At 34.1% G+C, this 19201-nt stretch overlaps 1 protein-coding gene across 1 annotated transcript in view; it reads right to left on the reverse strand.

The window, feature by feature from the left end:
- RIMS1 (regulating synaptic membrane exocytosis 1) overlaps positions 1 to 19201 on the reverse strand; it is a 478148-nt gene that overhangs the window by 270639 nt on the left and 188308 nt on the right. Inside the window, 2 exon segments of the mRNA XM_077767235.1 lie at positions 4331 to 4342; positions 6850 to 7063. Coding sequence (XP_077623361.1) covers positions 4331 to 4342; positions 6850 to 7063 — 226 coding nt within the window.

Genomic DNA, 19201 nt, shown 5'->3' on the forward strand with positions numbered 1-19201 from the left:
ATCTGCTGAAGCTGGTAGTTCCTCCTGCATATTTAAAAAAAATAGTCTTTTCAACTGGCAATAAAAAATCTCTTACTTGTGTGTACCCTAGGGATAGCTAGTCTAGACAGACAGATATTAGATTCTAAGTTATCTTAAATTCAACAGAGCTCCTGTTCTGATTCATATATATTAATAAATACTTACATAATTCTAACAGAAAGGACATAAAGAATCCCTAGAGAATGAAGAAACTGAACTTTTAATACTTCGAATATGCTAGTCTTTTAAGAAAAAAACTTTCTCGAGAAATTGCTAACATAGAAGCATTTTTATGTAAGAATCTAAATCCACACAATCAAAATGAATCCTAGGAGATATCAAACCAGTTTAGTAATTTTGACTTAAAAATGGTTTCATAAAAAGCATGATGAGATACTATATCACTTGACATGCAACAAGAATGGCTTAAAAATACAGACAATAATAAGTATTGATAGGTGTGAAAAAATTGGAATGCTTAAAACCTGCTGTGTAGCTGTTCGGGAAAACAGTTTGTCAATTCCACAAAATCTTAATCATAGGGCAATTAAATGACTCAGTAAATCAACTTCTAGATATATAAACAAGAGGTCTGACAACTTATGTTTACAAAAACGAGGGAGTTCATCCATGGTTTAGTCTTCAGCTTTGTGAAAGCTGTTTTTACCATAGCCCTTTTCCTTATACTATAGGAGGCTATTTTTTCTATACTCTAGTGGAACTCTCTTTGTCTTACTATGCATCTGTATTTAACATTGATTTGTGAAATGGTAATTTCCCGAAAGAAGTTTTATTAGTGCATTAAATATTTTGGGGTAGAGAAAAACCAAGATTACAAGCTTCCTAATGATTATTGAATATTGAGAAACATTCCCAGAATAGTAATGCTAAGTGCAAGAGATTAAGATTCCATGCCCTTGAAAAAGAGTGTAGTAAATTCCTAAAACAAATTTGAAATAAAAAATTTACCACTTTCTGAATTATCTAACACAATAGTTTTTAAAACGTGATGTGTGACTCCCCTGTAGGATACACACAGAAAAATAAGAAATGCCTTGAGAAATCCAATCAACTAAATTGCTTAATAAAAGTTCTCCCCTTGGGGCATCTTAACAGTTCCTTATTGATATGTTTGTCCATATTTTATGTTTTTAATCTAGGCTTATATTATCTTTCTGGGAAGAAACTCTAAGAGAACATTCTTGCAGAAAAAGCCATCATCAAATTATCTAAAAAATAAATAAAAACAAAAATATAAAAGGAAAAAAAAGAAAGACCAAGAACAGGAAAGTGAGTCTAGGCACACTCTAACAGTCCTTTTTTCAAAAGAGCAAAGGTTGAAAATTATGATCAGATGCTTCATCATGCCATGGACTAAATATGGAAAACTCTTAGGAGATTTCTTATAATAAAAATAAACACTGAAAACAATCATGCAAATCATTTTTTAATGCAGTTGATTTTACTAACTTGCTTGTTTTTATCTAACCCTAGTAAGAGAAGAAAACCAAAATCATCATTTTGGTATTTAACAGCAGAATCTGAGAGGGCAAAGTTCTTTGTACCATTAAGAATCAATTATCCCACAGGCAACACTTTATGATAAAACCAGTTCCAAACACAGTCAGTACTGCCCTATTCTATCCAACCCCTACATTTTATGAACCTTTTCTACAAAAACATACTTCCTCCATGAACATATCTTTTAGCGTGATTTCTAAAAACAACCACTAATGAAAGCTGTGAGGAGCCTGTTTAAAAAATCGCGATTCTGTAAACATAGTACCTCAGTTATTATCTTGATATAAAAGAGTATTTTTTCACACATGATGCTTATAAGGTATATGCGGCCTTCACATTTGGAAAGAATGAGTAAATAAATAGTGGGTTTCTGTTTTTCAGGGTATTGCTGACATCTTAACTTATAAAATCTGACACATTTTGTGAAAATAAAGATTAGAAGTGTAGCAAGTTCATTTTTTAGTTGCTATATTTGTAAACCAATCCATTCATCCACTAAAAAAGAAATACTGATGAAAATTTATGGGAAATCCCAAAGGAATTGAACTTGAAGGATTCAAGGAAGCTGACTTATCAACAGCAAGTGTTAATGTTACCAAAGGAGTTACCTAAATTCCATACTCTAGCACCAAAAAGAGAGTAAGATGAAAGTCAAAAGTAACTTAAACAGACTGTGGAGAATTTTGTACTATCCCTATTTATTTAGGTATGGAAGAGGTCGTCATTCAGTGAAATGAATAACCATAATCTTACCTATGAGAGTATACACTTATATCAAATACTCTCCTATTATAAGCTATTACATGTGTCAATTGCAAAGTGATTTTTTTATGACAGCCATAAGCAACTACACGATCTTTCAAGTTATTATTAGAGGTGATTTAAGCTAAGAGTGAAATTTTAAAATAAAATACTGCCAGCCTGCAAAAAAATAATCAGTAATACTTTTTGCCAGACTTAATAAGAGGAATATTTGTATGTTAGCTATCCTTAGGTCATATCATACACATTAGTATTTTAGTCATATTTATTCACCAATATAACAGACAAATTAGAATTCATTATTATTATATTCATCAAGATGTAGATTATATTTAGGAAAGTTTTACTCACTCTTAACCCTCTTCCCTTCTCATTCATACCAACACATACACACATACACACCTATAAATTATAATTTCTTTACCAAAAATAAAGAGCTCAGAGAAACAGGGAAAGAACCAACAATCAAGCGCTTTAATATTCAGTTATTCTCTTTAATACAACTAAAACAAATTCTGGCTTCAGTTTCCCTAAACTAAAAAGGCAAGTCTCTGAATAACCTCAATAGGTTAAAAAGGTTTTTAAATGAAATTATGACAAAGTACTTAAAAATAAATGGTATATGTATGCATTCTAATTAAAATAAAGAAAATAACTGAAAATGATTGTATTTTATAGGTCTTTCCACTCCATTTCTAGCCTGAAAACCACAAAATCCACTTGAATTCTCATTACAGAGTCAGGGAATCACAAAAAGCACAAATAACCTACCATTACGGGAAGTATTGCCAAAGGGACAATGGGTCTGCCCAGCCCTACAGGAGTGGCTAAAGTCTTATCATCAGGTCTATTAACAACAGCATTATTATTTACTTAAATTTTTATTCTTTAAAGGAATTTAAAATTATCTACATTTCAAATGCAGACTCCCTCAAAATAATATTCATATACCAAAGTTGTGATATTGTAGTTATATGTATTTTTCTAAAATAGTACATTATTGCATTAAAATAAGAACCCCTAAGATGATCTCACATGCCATCAATGGTACAGGAAAACACATTTAGTGCAAACAAACTAAACTATATAATTTTCAACCTAATTTCTTTCTCACAAACAAAAAAACCTGATGAACATATATTAGCATCAAGATTAAAAACACAGATTAATGTTCACTTTAATGTCTTGCTACTTTTGCACTGCAGTACATCATTTAAACTTTAAAACAGTTGAACAAAGGCAGCTGAGTTGATATATTGAACCCAAAACACGTATTGCCTCAGTCTCATGTTGAGAAATTACTGAGCTTTGGGAAATTGTAATTTATACCACATGAAATTATATAATTTGTATACAAAAGACAGGTTGACTACTTGGATTCTATCTTCCTAAGCCCAGCCTCTGTGGTTTCTATATCTGATAAGAATGAAGAATGACCCTTCACCACTCTAGGGAATTGATTTCTATGCATGAGAGAGAAAAAAAAAAGGGGGGGGGGCAAAATGTGGTTCAATATGGCAATTCTGCTACCTGTGTTCTACAGAAAAGTCATTTAATTTTGAGCTTTTTATTTGATTTGATTCAGTCTTGCTGCTAACTCAGTACATTCAATTCCTTCTGCAATAAAATTTTAGATCACCTGTCTATGCATCTACCGAGTGCTGAGAAAGGTACAACCCATTGGGATTTATTGTTTCATTGCAGTTTATTGTTTATTGCAGATGGAATCATCATCAAAACTCAGAAAGCTAAGAGGACAAACTGGTTCATAATGATTTAAATTCTATTATAAATACCACTGTTTCCATGAATTTTAACTACTTGGGCTTTACCTATTAATAATAAAACTCTGTAATGCCCCTAGATTTGCATTTTATTTTTTTTTCCATGAGAACTGGGAATGATCTTTTCCTAGCATATAATTTCTTTGTGAAAGTAGAGTGACTGACATCACTAGGTAAAACATTCGCTTAATAAAATTCACAACATTATAACAAATGATAGAAAAGAAAGCATGGATTCTAACCACTTTGTCCTCCTTTGGGAAAGCATCCAAGGAAGCAGAATAAAAAGAGAGGAGAAAGAAGAAAAGAAAAACAAAAATAAGGCATATATTAATATATAGATTTTAAGAAAACAATTATGTATTATTTTTAAAGTGTTCAAACACAAGTATTTATAAGCATAGCAAATGTTTACTCTTCCCCCAAATACTCATTGTTCAAGCTTTCATTGAAAATACATGTATACTAATTCTACTATAGTGGATATGAAAATTGGGCACTATAATTTCCAAGAGTTTTAGAACTTAGATGATAATATCTATATTTAAAACATTTTTTTAGAAAGAGATTTTAATTCACGATTATATTTAGTCTTCCTATTACCAAAAACACATTTTATTAAAATGCATAAAATTATATGACTAATTTTATCAAATTACTGTTAAGCTATTTATAGTTACAATTTGGGAAAATCTAAGACTAGGAATATTTGTAAGGAATAAAAATGAGAAAAAATATATTAACTATTGTAGCCATAAATTATTCCACAAGCAATATTTATGTGTAATATATACATTTCAACACTTACAATGTTATAGGAAAAAAACAACACAATATATTCACACAATATTTTTGTCTCGTGCCTTAAACTGATGCCTTCCTTTATTTTGTTCTTCTGAATATTTTGTCCAAATTGGATGGGCTTAGTAGAGACAGATAAGACTACATTAGGTTTGGGTGTCTCCAAAGCAGAGATACCTCTTAGCTCAGTTTCCTTTAAACATGAGATTAATCCAGGTAATTTTAATATTTCAATGGTTAACTATATTGTTATCAGTTTTCCTCAAACCTTCGATGGGAAGTTAAAACCATTCAACAGCAATGGGTGCTCAGTCAGCATTTCTACCCTGCTGATTTGCACACTACTACATACTGCCAGCACCTTTTCACCAAATGGTTTGTTAAATATTTTGTTTGTTTGTTAAATATTTTGAATATCATTCCCAGGTCTCATCTGTGAGAGTTCATTCCAAAAGGGTGTGTTTAAGAACACTAAAGAAGACAAAGTTAACAAACAGTTCTTGTATACCTTTTTATGTGCCAGATACTATTTTAATCCAAGGTTGTTTTAAAAAGGCCCTGATGTAACATATGATAATTAACTAAAGAACCTTCAGGAGGAAAAGAGGAAAACTTTTGTGGTCATCAGAATGGTACCTAAAGAAAACTTGAATATATATCATAAAGACCTAGATTTTAATTTAATTATCATAATAATCATATACAGTAATTATTACTATTCACTTTCATAGATAAGAAGATGTTCAGGAAAGTCAATTATTTTCCCAAGGCCACAAAGATAACAGTGGGCTCACCTCAAAATATTTCATTTTTACTGAATATCTTAATTCCACTGGAAGGGATATTTAGAATACCCTACTTGCAATTCAAATACACTACCAATGAACGCAATGCTGATAGGGAGATTGATTTTAATTTTAGCCATGCTTTTCTCAATTAGGAAAATATCAAGAGTGCATAAAGCATCCATATTATTTTTAAATAGAACTTTGTACTATGTTACACTGCATATTGGTAACATATGAAATTACTTTAGAGAAACACTGGGAATTCTTTACGTATATGATAATCTTAACCGTTCTATATTACACTGCAGACCTATAGCAAAGAAAACTCACCCAGACATCTCAACAAATAATTCTACCATATTAAGATAGGGAATATAATAAAGTACATTAAAATGTATTCTAAACTATTAGAATTTATCTAGTACCTCATAAATAATCATATTTAGTTCTCTTAAATGAGCATCCCAGTGCCTCAAAAATTGTATATATTTAAAGCACTAGCATAACAGAAGGCTAGCTCTGATTTAAGCCAAATAAGGAAACTGCATTAGGTCACACTATATCTCATAGAGAAGATAATAAGTACAAACATCCCCCCAAATTTAAAAAAGGGTATTTTGACATACTCTTTAAATATTGAAATAGTTTCCATGAGAGAAACTTAGCACTACACTACTTTACCACAACAGTAAATAGGAAATTACTCTCATGGAAGCTAATCATTGCTTTATATATGTTGTCTTGGGTTACATTTAATGCTACAGTTTACCTTACATTTAACCTTCATTCAGTCTGAAACAAATGTGGTAGAAACTGAGAGGTCTTTTTTTTCTTTTTATGAGAACTGGCCATAACAACTTTTAAGAGTTTTCTAGTTCATGATACTAAATCTACATTTACTGCATTCTACAGAAAATAAATTTACTCCCACAGATAATCTGTTGATTTTGAATGGGAATCATTTATTAAGATGCATATGGAAAGCATCTTTTTATGATTTCATCACTACTCCACTACTATGAAACTACTGAAAAACAGAAAATGGGAAGGGGCATATTAATGTGTACATTTATGCCTGTGTCTACTTTCCAACACATGTATATTTTCTGCTTGGGAGGTGTGCTGCTTTTTACCAGCTTTCAGAGCACCTCTCAGGCTCAGGGAACACTCACGTTGTTGGATCGCAGAGACACGCGGCCTCCACAGCGGGCGCAGAACTTGGTGCGGCAGTAGGAGCAGAGATGGCCGCACCCATCAGCAAACTTTGTTTTGTGACAGATTCCACAAGTCGGAGCATCATCTTTGTGCTCTCCCTGGTAACGCCGTGCTTCTTCCCCTATCTTCCTCACTTGTTCTTTATAGCTTTCAAATTGTTGATGCAATCTCCTGGGTAAAAGAGAAATCAGTAGCGAACTAAGTAAATGACAGAAGACAAAGACAAAAACAATTTTTCCTAACAGAAGTACAGCTATTTGAATGAAACCAAAATATACAAAGTGATTTTTCCCACTACTCTTACCTTTCCACTAGTCAAACTTTCCAGTAAAAGGCCAATGGTAAATAAATGTATTAGCATGTAATTCATTAGTCCCAGTTTTGTTTACTAGCAATGAAACATATACAAAATGGACTCCATATAACCATGGTTTTGTTCCCCAAAGTGGAATTCATGTATGCACTCCATGTCTCTGTTTCTTTTAGACAAATAGCTTTCAAAGTATTTGGATTGGGGAACTCAACACTTTACAACTACATTCATGTGTGTATACAACTGATGAAAAGTTGTACAAAATAAGCTAACTATATATGATGTACTCTGATAGTCTATCTCATCCTATTTTAATACTGATTACAGTCTAAAAAAAAAAAGTTTGTCACAGAAATTGATTCCATGACCCACTATTTGAGCATGATGTATACTTGGAAAAATACTGTTTTAAGTTATAGGGGCACTTGGGTGGTTCATTGGTTAAGCATCCAGGTCGTGATCAGGTTTTGGCTCAGGTTGTGACCTCACAGTTTTGTGAGTTCGAGGTGCACATTGGGCTCTGTGGTGATAGTACAGAGCCTGCTTTGGGATTCTCTCTCTCCTTGTCTCTCTGGCCCTCCCCTGCTCACACATTTCTCTCTCTCTCAGAAATAAACCTTATAGGGGTGCCTGGGTGGCTTAGTCAGTTAAGTGTCCGACTTTCGTTTAGGTCATGATCTCGCGGTTTGTGGGTTCGAGCCCCGTGTCGGGCTCTGTGCTGACTACCAGCTCGGAGGCTGGAGGCTGTTTCAGAGTCTGTGACTCCCTCTCTCTTTGACCCTCCCCTGCTCACGCTGTCTCTCTCTCTCTCCTAGAAATAAATAAAAAACATTAAAAAAATAAATAAACCTTATAAAAATTATAAATTACAATGCTATGCAATTTGTCTTCCACAAAATATCTTCCTTTACCCCTATTCTTGGAGATTATTTATGTATTTAATATCAAGTATCTGATTTCATATAGTATATAAAAAATCACTTTATGCATTATAATTGAGCTCACTAGTCCTTCCACAATATGTGAAAAGTTTTAAACCACACCTTGCAAATATTCAGATTTTTACATACCTCAATTTTGAACTCTCTCAGGTTATATGCATGAAAGTTGCTACCACTCTTTATTTAATGCATGCAACCAAAGTTGTTGAGGTAAACCATTTGCCATAAGAATGTTCACATTTAATATGATTCAAGTCTCCTCCCCTCCTCTTCAGCCTTAATCCCTCAATCTTAAACTGCTACAAATAGAAACTATTCGCTGTTCTGTACAGAACACCATGACATTCAGTGAATCTCCAGTGAAAGGATGCCTTAGTTTCGTAAATGAGAACCGAGAGAGTTGTCCCAGGTCTAGTCAATAGTCATTACAACAATGGAGAAACTCCTAGGAAACTCATCTCTGTACCTGAATGAGTGTGCTGGATATGAGTATTCCCTAGGACACAGAGTACACACACATGCCATTGTTTATACAGGCAGTTAGCTTGATTCTCTACACCTAATATATCGATGAGAACTGGTACTCCCTGAAAACAGAATCAAATAAGTTATGTCTAAGGGTGTCTGGTATTTTTCTTTTAACATCAACAGCTCTTGAGAAGAATTTTAATGATTACTTTAAAAATTATAAGTCCCTTTCCTGCTTTGTCAATTGACAGTTTTTCTGCTTAATAGCAAACATACTTGCACTAGGAAATAAAATGTTTATAATCTGAAGTCCTCCCCAATTTAAAGGCTAGCTAATTGCAGTTCATAGAAATAGTAATATTATATTTAATGAAAGCAAGAATATCTGAATGGCTTGCAGAATGACACTGTTTGATACACTGAATGTTTTGTAATTTAAGTACCATTAATCTAGGCTCAAGTTGTTAGAAAACAACTGTGGATATCTACTATTTCAAAAGTAACCTTACAAAATAGCATTGGAAATCTTAAAGGTTTCTAGTAAAGAAAATAACTATTAAGGAGTGGGAGCAAGGAAATATCTCTAATCAAACAAACAGATACAAACTCTAAGCATAGAGGAAGGGCATGAGTAAGTATTTATTGTGAGAACCATCAAATGAAATTTATTTAAGTAAATATAAATGCAAAGCTAGGCAAAGGAAAAAGCTTCCTTATAAACTTTGTAATACAGCACATGATATGGTATGGGTGTTGGCAAACTTTCCAGTAAAAGGCCAGATTGTAAATATGTTAGACTTTGTGGGCCATATAATCTATTTCACAACTACACAACTCTATTGTAACATGAAAGTAGCATAGGTAATATGTAAATAATAAGCATAATAAGTGTGGCTATGTTCCAATAAAACTTTATTACCAAAACAGATGGTAAACCAGATTGGACCCGGGGGCCAGACTATCATCTCCTGATTTAGTATATGCTTTATACTGACATATAGTGGTTTGAATATCCATTGTTCTTTAAAAATTCAAACACTGGGGCTCCTGGGTGACTCAGTCAGTTAAGTATCTGACTCTTGGTTTTGGCTCAGATCATGATCTCATGGTTTTGTTGAGTTTGAGCTCTGTGTCACGCTCTGCGCTGGCAGCGTGGAGCCTGGTAGGGATTCTCTCTCTCTCCCTCTGTCTCTGCCCCTCCCCCACGTGTGCTGTCACCATCTCTCTCAAAATAAATAAATAAACTTAAAAAAAATCAAACATAAAAGACTTTTATCCATCCTATAGGACCCAATCAAAAGGGGCCTTTTTTAATAATAAATATGTGCAGGGCACTGATCAGTGAGATAAAAACTTACTCTGCTACAATCCCATAGTATTTTTTTTGGTCACTCATAGGGCATTTAGTTCTAGTTGTATTTTCTTTTTTTTAAAAACCATATACTATGAGTATTTCTATACATGACACCTTTCTTCTACTGAGCAGTAAATAGCATTAGAAATGCATAGTTTGGCAAGATAGTTAAGACATATTTCTCCTTAGTAGTAGCCAATAGACACTCACTGGAAAAGTCATATACAAATACTTTTTTCTTAGTCCATTTTGAGAAAAGAACAACTTCATAGTGAAGACTATACATCCTGAAAAAGCTTGCTGCCACAAAATGTTGAAAATACTGGATACTTAAAGGAATAACTTTTTTTAAAAAATGTTTATTTATTTTGAGAGAGAGATTGAGCACAAGTAGGGAAAGGACAGAGAGAGAGGAGGCAGAGAAAACCCAAGGAGGCTCCACACTGTCAGCACAAAAAGCTCAATGAGGGTCTTGAACTCATGAACCATGAAATCATAACCTTAGCTGAAACCAAGAGTGAACTTAAGTCAGAACTTAACCTACTGAGCCACCCGAGGTACCCCTAAAAGAAAAGCTTTAATTCCTATTTGATTTGGGGAGAACGTATGGAGATCTTCACAGGAGAAAATGAAATGGTGGCAGTAATTCAGAGATGGAGTGTAGCTCTGAAGCAGACCATTGTCCCTGGGATGTGTACTGAGGGTCTGTGACCAAGAACTTCAGCTTTAACTTTTACACAAGTGAACAAAATTAACACTGTAGTTAGCTAACTACCAAAAATAATTGAAATAGAGTGTATGATATGCAAACCTGTGGAAAAACATGGAATGAAGAAACAGTCAATCCACAGAATACAAGAATTGAAACAAATGAACAAACACAGAGAAAGCAGGGCAATTAGAAATTATGGCAAACAATGGTACAAACAATCCAACATACATCTGGAGTCACAATATATATAATGGACTGCAGCATCATTAAAAGACAAAACTCAACATGTTAGATTTTAAAAATTTACCTAAATTAGGTTTAGAAGAAATATACCCAAACTATGAAGGATGTTTGAAATAAAAGAATGAAAACAATATATCCCAGTGAAAGACTAAGGACAACAAGAATAAAATATTGAGGTAATATTTATGGCAAAAAGCATTACTAAAGATAAAAAGGGTAATTTGTTATTTAAAAATTATTCATTTCATTTTGTAAAAGACAATTCTTAACTTAATTGCATATAATAATATATGAAGCCCAAAAATGATAAAACTACTAAGGGAGAGAAATCCACCTTCATAGTAGGATACTTTTACAGACCTTTCTCTCTATAATTGACAGACCAGACAGACCAAAAATAAATAATGACAGAGGATATTTGAAAAACATAATTAAGAACTTTATATGTATATATGTATATATCTGTCCAGTAGAATAAGCTTGTTAAGCTTATCGAATATAATACTTGTTCATACATATTTATTGTCCTCAGTGGTGGAATACATATTTTTTTCATGCAGAAATGAAAATTTTCAAGCTCTGGACCTCAAAAGTACTGAATATGTTTTATTTTTCAGTGTTAGGCACATATTGTATCTTCTATTCTTTTTCTTTATACTTCACGTATATGCTCTTGTATGTATTAAGTATTTCATATTAAAAAACAGAAAAAAATTCAGTTCTATCTTGTCAAATATCATTAAATAACAAATGAGTGCTATAAAGAATTGAAATACTGGAATATATATGACATTAAAATCTACTAAAGAGTTGACCAATTATGCCTTCCAATTAAGTTAAAGAAGAAATGCATATGTTTAACTGCACAATAACTTTGAAGTAAATTCCCATTTTATTGATGAGAAAACTAATTTTTGTCTAGGACTTCCTTTTCCTTTCTACCTGAATATATCATTGTAAATTCACATACTTCAGATCTTACACTAAGCCCATGTAAAGCATGACAACAAATATGGATTCAACTTGCAAATGAAAATGTTTCTGAATGCAGGAAAGTGTTAACTGTCAGGAAATGTCAGTTTTTGGTCATGACTAATTGATGGCACATGAACAAAAGCTGAGTATGAACAAGCCAAAGCTATGCTGATGAACTCAGGTCATGAAACTCCCACAGACCTTTCACTCCTGTTCAATAATACTTTCATACAGTTTCAATTCCTCTACAATGTTCATTCCCAAGCTCTCTTTTCTCAAATTAACTTCAAACTACTGTGTGCTCCTGAAAGACTCAAAATACTGTTTTGATGATTTATGAACCCAATGTAGGTTCTCTAAGTGCTTGTGCAGCTTTGGCCATGACAGGTGGCCAGACCAAGACAGGTGGGCAGGCAGCAACATGTCCTTCCTCAGTAGGCCACGGCAAGAAGGTTGGTGGGATAAGGTTTCTCAATTGAGGTATGAGGGTGAGGTCTCTAGGTTCTCATTTTCTCCATGAGACATTCTAGGAGGGAAGTTCTCTTCTAGTCTCTTTCAGTGGAAGAAAAATCCAGCCTTCCGAGTAGCTCCTAAGGATGACAGCTGCCAGGGGATAATGTTCTCCCAGGGGCTGCACTGACATGGCCTGGGGCAGCTCTTTGGTAAGCCCTTCACTTCACAGCTTGAGAGGCCATTCACACAATCATCACCCTAAACTCTACCAGGACTTGTGTCCTCTGGATGCTATCCCTTGGTGGCCTGTACCCATCTGTACCCTCCTCTCATGTGTATTTCAAATTCCTTCCTGGTTTTGGCAATAGTCCATGTTTATACAACTGGTTTGGACATTCCCACAGGGAGAGAATTAAGAGAAGAAAAATCATGCTGTTTCTCAGCTCAGAACTCTCTCACGGCTTCAACTCTCTTTCTTCATAGGCTTCTTCCTCTCCTTATAGGTAGGACTCCCTTAGTCTACACTGAAAGAAAAAGTCCAACCAAAGTCTCTAGCAACCTCTCTAACTTATTTCCCACTGTGTTCTTTCTTTCTTTTGTTTTTGTTTTTTTTTTTTAGCAGATGCTATTAAAGGAAAAAACAAGGAGGAAAAGAAGACAGGGAGGAAGAGAGGAAGGCATAGCATTTATTACTCCCACTTCCTCAAAATCTACTTATTCTGCAATCTTCCTTAATGGTCTACTGAACTGTCTCTTAAAAATCAACTTTAATGTCTTTTTCTCAATTCGTATTCCCCTTACATTACTCTGATATCTCACTCTGTCAAGATGTTGTCCTCATAATAAATTTTGCCTTAGGAATCAGAATATTGGTAGTGAAACCATAAACAGCATATTTATTTTTTCTATCTGATGTTTTAATGCTTTAATCCATATCAAATATGTGACAGTGTTCTATTATGAATAATAAATGGAAATACATATTTTATATTATTATAAATGCCAGTAAATGCAGAATTGCAAATATAAAATCTTTGTTGTGAAATTTGTTTATATATTTCAGTTTTAAAATCAACAATATATTCTTATTGATTAGTAAGGCTGACAATATATATGATCACAAATCTCAGATTTAAATTATTTAGAGGGAAAGTAGACAGTGTTATAGTATATGTGATATTATAAAAAAGAAAGCATTAATTCAGAAACCTTGGTTTTCTCCCAGGATGGGAGTTTTCCCCATTGTTTCACTCAGTTATAATCATTGTACTATTTAACATCTGTGCATTCAACTCAAGAAACACCAAGATTGTAAACAGGTTGTTTGGGTGATTAATGGCACATATTTGAAGGATATAAAGATGAATGCCTAAATAACTATTCTCTAAAAACATCATTCTATAAATGCAAAATAATAAACAGAAAATTAGTAATGATATTCTTACATATTAATAAATAGTTGTTGATTACTTACTATAAATAAGGTACACAGCAAGATGCTAAACGGTAATGGAAGAATTCAGAGGAATCTTTGTAATTGGCCCAGTACTTCGTTTATTTCTATTTTGTATTTTTCCTTCCTCTATCCTCCAAGTGGTCAGAAGCCAGAGGACAACTCCACCTTTCTTCCTGGCTATCCTTTTCAAAGTCTAGGCTAGCCTTTCCTAGAGTAGGAGGTGATCGGAGTTAGTGCCTTGAAATTTCAAGATCCTAAGGGGCAGGTCTGGAAAGAAGGTAAGGGCTTTCCCTAGGATGAAGGGAGGGACAGGGACCGGGGTGGCTTGTGCACACCAATCTAACATGGAAAATTGCTTTGGGATTGCAAACAAGAGTCAACAGGCAAGGGCCTACGTATTCCTTCCCAACTTTGGCACAGAACACATCAAACAGGGCACAATATAGGGCCCATGAAGTTAGTGAAAACATGGAGATTAAAGCCAGGAGAGTTTTGAGAATGCTGGTTTATTCAAGTGCCTCCAAAAGACCTAGGGGTGTCCAGGAGAAAGACCTGACAATGAACGAAATTAAACATCTCGTTAGCCTGATAGGTTGGAGGCTTGCTTTAAAAGATTTTGATATCACACTCTATTGTCAAAAAATTCACACTAACCTCAGTTCTAAAGTACAGTTCTTGATTCCAAGGAGGTACAGTCTACTTAGGAAGTAAATTATAGGTAAGCACAAATTAACAGTTTATAACAACATATACCAAGTGGCAAGGAATACAAGTAAATTGTTCTGTAGAGTAATAGGTCTGGGTAAAATAACCAGGGAGATTTCTTTGGCATAGCTAGTCAAAAATATTTTTCTGGGAGATTTGGAACTTGGACTATTTCCTGAATACCGAAAGCATGGCACATTGTAATGTTAGTAGAAGTACTAAAGCAAAAAAAATTAGGAAACCATACTAAGATAATAACAATTGTGAATGCTATCAAACTTCTCAAAAGTGTAAGATGAAATCACATTATCTTTTAGAGTCCTGGCATATCAGCACACACGCATCCAGTATATATGTTCTAATGAATGACAGTCGAGTAAGCATACATACCTGACTGTGACATGAAAACATGTGTGCAGTTAAAAAATGGTTACTTGGCCCCAAAATACAGTTGTTCCCTCTTTTTAGATTTTTTAAAATATTTATTTTTGAGAGAGAGAGAGAGACAGAGTGCTAGTGGGGATGAGGCAGAGAGAGAGGGAAACACAGAACCCAAAGCAGGAGCTAAGCTCAGAGCTGTCAGCAAAGATGAGGGACTCAAACTCACAAACTGAGGGATCCTGACCTGAGCTGAAGTCAGACGTTTAGCTGACAGCCACCCAGCCACTCCAGTTGTCCCCCTTTTAATAATTCTGTCTCTCTGATTCTACTCTAGAACAGAAGAGCAATAAAATTCCACTGCATTCCAGTGATGACTAAGTTTTTGTAATGATGCTTGGTCCCTCGTATTAGAGATGAGTTGGGAATAACATCAGTCTTTCAAGCAAAAAGATTAAGTTATGAAATCTGATGCTACAAAACTGTTGGAAGGGGGACAGAGTGGATTCTTAGCCTGATCTCCAGGAGCGATTCCTAAAACAAAAGCATAAACTAGTTACTCAAAGTTCCTCAACCAGGAAACTGGAGACCACTGCCCAAATCGCTGGTGTTAGAATCCCACCACCTCAGCAGAGACATTCTGATCTGGATACACCACCATCACCGCTTTGAGCCTGCCAGAGAGACCAGAAAAATTATTGCCCAGCATGCTGTTGTGGCCCTTCATTTAACTCCATTTCAATTCAAGTCTCATACATCTGACTGGTGGGATGTAAATCACATCAGGAATTCTAGCTACAAGAGAACCTGTGAAATTTAGTGTTTAGATTTCTGGCTTCTTCATAAATTCCCTAGAAAGATTCTGGGATAGATGTTGACATCAGTTTTCTACATTATCTACACTCCTCTGATTTATGCAAATTTCTTAATTCCTTTCACTGCACTTAAAGTGAGCAGTATCTAAGTCTAGGATTTCCTATGATATTCTTGCTCTCTCTCTGTCTTCATATACTAAACACAAACTTAGTGAACACTATGGGGAGCATTTTGCCTCTACCAGTAAATTTCTTTTGATAAATGCAGTGCCCTAAGAAAGTTATACATACATATAAGTAGCTGTCTAGTCTAATGTACCTAGTAAAAAGGATTCGAAGACAGCAAATCAAAGTAAAACTCAGACTCAGATACAAGGCATATATACAAACAAACAAACCCAAAAACCTTTCTGCAGTGATTAGTTGCATGGCACAAATCTACCACCTATGGTGAAGACTCTCATTATTCTTCATTTGGCTTATTTCATCAACTTTTTAAGTAGGCTCTGGCCAATGGATTTCCTCACTCTAGTTCATCATTCATATGGTCTGAATGATCTTCCTAATAAAGTGAACCGATTATTTTAATCTACTGCTAAAATAAAATCTCTAAGATATAGTCCAGTTCCTCAGCCTGGGATGATTCTCTCTTTGCTCCCACTCATTTATCTATCAGCAACTCTCACAAACCCTTCTCATATACTGTATGTCTACCATTGTATCAAATACAGTTCTTGATATAAGCATCAATTCAACAAACATTTGTTGAGCTCCAACTATATAGTAGGCACTGCTTGAGTCTCTAGGGGGTACAAATTAAACAACATACAACAAAATAAGAGGATCCTGAATTTTACTTATTTTATCACTTTATTTTAAGGCATTTTGATAATATCAGAAATGGTCCTTTTCCTTTGTACATAGGGATCACATCCCTGCATTAGAGATTGTTTTTTTCTTTCCAAAGCCTAACATAATTTGATCATGAACATAAAACTTGATCTGTTTTAACAAAATGTAATCTTCTAGGCTCTATGCACAAAATTAAAGAAGGTTTATGATATGCTGTTATTAACTGAAGCAAATAGTTTTTTTGCTGCTTAGAGGAATAATTAGTCTTGTTTAAAATGTGCTAATATATTTTTGTGTTTTTTCAGATTATATTTTACAAAAATTTTTATTTTAAATACAAGTTGTTTATAGGTACTTAACATATAAAAATATTCTTCAAAAGGGACTGATGGTAACTGCAAATTTTTATAATACAGACGAAATCATCTTTATAGCAGTGTATTTTTTTCAGCCTTGAACTTCCTTTTGCAATTTGAACCCTAACTAATTGTAAAACTATTTGTCAATAGTTTGAATTTACTTAAGCTAAATTTTCACTTAACATCAATCTGTAGAAACATAAAGTGCTATTTCTCTATATGACCATGTTAGCTTTCATTGGAATTTCACCTTTGTTTTCTCCTTCAATCCTTGTGACTGGTTCCTGAAATTTAAGAAAGAGAATTGTATAAGCTTGAAACTAAAGTCGTAAAACTAGCTTGTGATAATTAGGATCTCTACTTCCAACTTTCCACTACACTTTCCTATCTTAAGAATACTCATTTGAATATGGCTAGGAATGAAAAGTTACTGATTTGTGAAGGATGTTTCCTTGATGTTCTTAAACTGCATCAGAATTATCTAAGGGGCTTTGTTAAAATGCATGCATTTGGACTAACCTACAGAGCTTCTGATTTAGTAGATATGGGATAAATTCCAGGACCCTGACGTTTTAAAGGTCAACTGCGGTGATCCTGGTGCAGATTATCTGGGGATTATAATACAGTAGAGATCCCTATATTAAGGTTAAATATGAAAATGAAAGCATTTTTTCATACATCTTTCATCACACTTGATAAAATTAATTTTCATCACATAATTAAATTTAAAATTTTTATCATAAATGCAAAATTGGGGGGACAGCCTATATGAAAATATGCTGAAAAATTTTTTTTAAATATTTTAACATTTATTTATTTTTGAGAGACAGAGAGAGACAGAGCATGAGCAGGGAAAGGGCAGAGAGAGAGGGAGACACAGAATCCAAAGCAGGCTCCAGGCTCTGAGCTGTCAGCACAGAACCCGACGTGGGGCTTGAACTCATGAACCACGAGATCATGACCTTAGCTGAAGTCAGACCGTTTAACCAACTGAGCTACCCAGGTGCCCCTGAAAAATTTTTAAATTTTGCTATATAATTTGATATCTACCATCTTAAAAGTTTATGATTTTATGAATCACAGATATGTACATATTATTATTTGTAGGTTTTTAAAAATGTTCATTACAGGGGTTAGGGAAAAGGGAGGGATAAATAAATGAGGCAGAGAAGATTTCTACATTGGGGAGACTACTCTGTATGGTACCATAATGGTGGATATATGTCATTATATATTTGTCCAAACCCATGGAATGTACAACACCAAGAGCGAACCCTAATGTAAGCTATGGACTTTGGAAGATTATGATGTGTCAGTGTAGGTTCATCAATTGTAGCAAATTTACTACCGTTGGGGGATGTTGATAATAGGAGAGGCTCTGCAGGTGTGGGGGCAGAAGGTAAATAGGAAATCTCTGTAATTAAGAGGAAATCTTCTCCTTAATTTTGCTGTGAATCTAAAACTGCTCAAAAAATAAAGCTTACAAAAAGTTTGCCCTAACAACGTCTCTCATAATATATATTGTTTATACATGTTATAAAATATTTATATATAACTCTATGTATTTCCTAAACATTTTGGTAATTCAGAAATTTACTTCAGATATTATTGGATACTTTTTAAAGTTACTACAGTTGAAAAAACTGTTTTTCAGATTGTCTAAAACCACATTTAGTCTGTAATTTAAATGTCCAGCAGATGGCACTAAAGATTTTAATTTTTGCACCGAGTTCTTATTTAAACTATTTTTCTTTAAAATATCTAATGTGCTAAATAAAATTGGTTGAATCAGCATGGGGTGTAACTTATTAGAAAAAAATATGGTTTAGGAGATAGCTGAAAAGGAACAAAAAAGAAATTTATAAAGTGTTGCAATTTTTGCTCTTTTGTGGAGGACCCTCATTTTACATTCCCTTTGAAAATTATATATTAAAGGTTTTGTCAGTTTTTTTGTCTTCCATTTAGCACTGTTAAAGATGTAGTTCATCCAATCAGCATCCAACAGTGTTCTGAAAGCACTGAGAGATGACACTTAGGAAAAATAAGAGCATAGCTGACGATTAGCTATTAGTGTTTTATAGCCTGTTACTTCAGTCAAGCATTTATTTTTAATTCCGTTTTCAATTTACCATAGGAGGCCACTCCTGAGTAAGCATTAAAGGAAGACATCTCAGGACACGGAGGCCCACTAGCACACATTTAAATACTTGCTCCACTTCATCTGCCAAAAAACACCTTCATTGTGCTCCCGGGTGCTGTGAGGCACTGCATGTGTAGAAGCTTTG

Source organism: Crocuta crocuta, unplaced genomic scaffold (assembly GCF_008692635.1).
Source record: "Crocuta crocuta isolate KB4526 unplaced genomic scaffold, BGI_CrCroc_1.0 scaffold518, whole genome shotgun sequence".
NCBI lineage: Eukaryota > Metazoa > Chordata > Mammalia > Carnivora > Hyaenidae > Crocuta > Crocuta crocuta.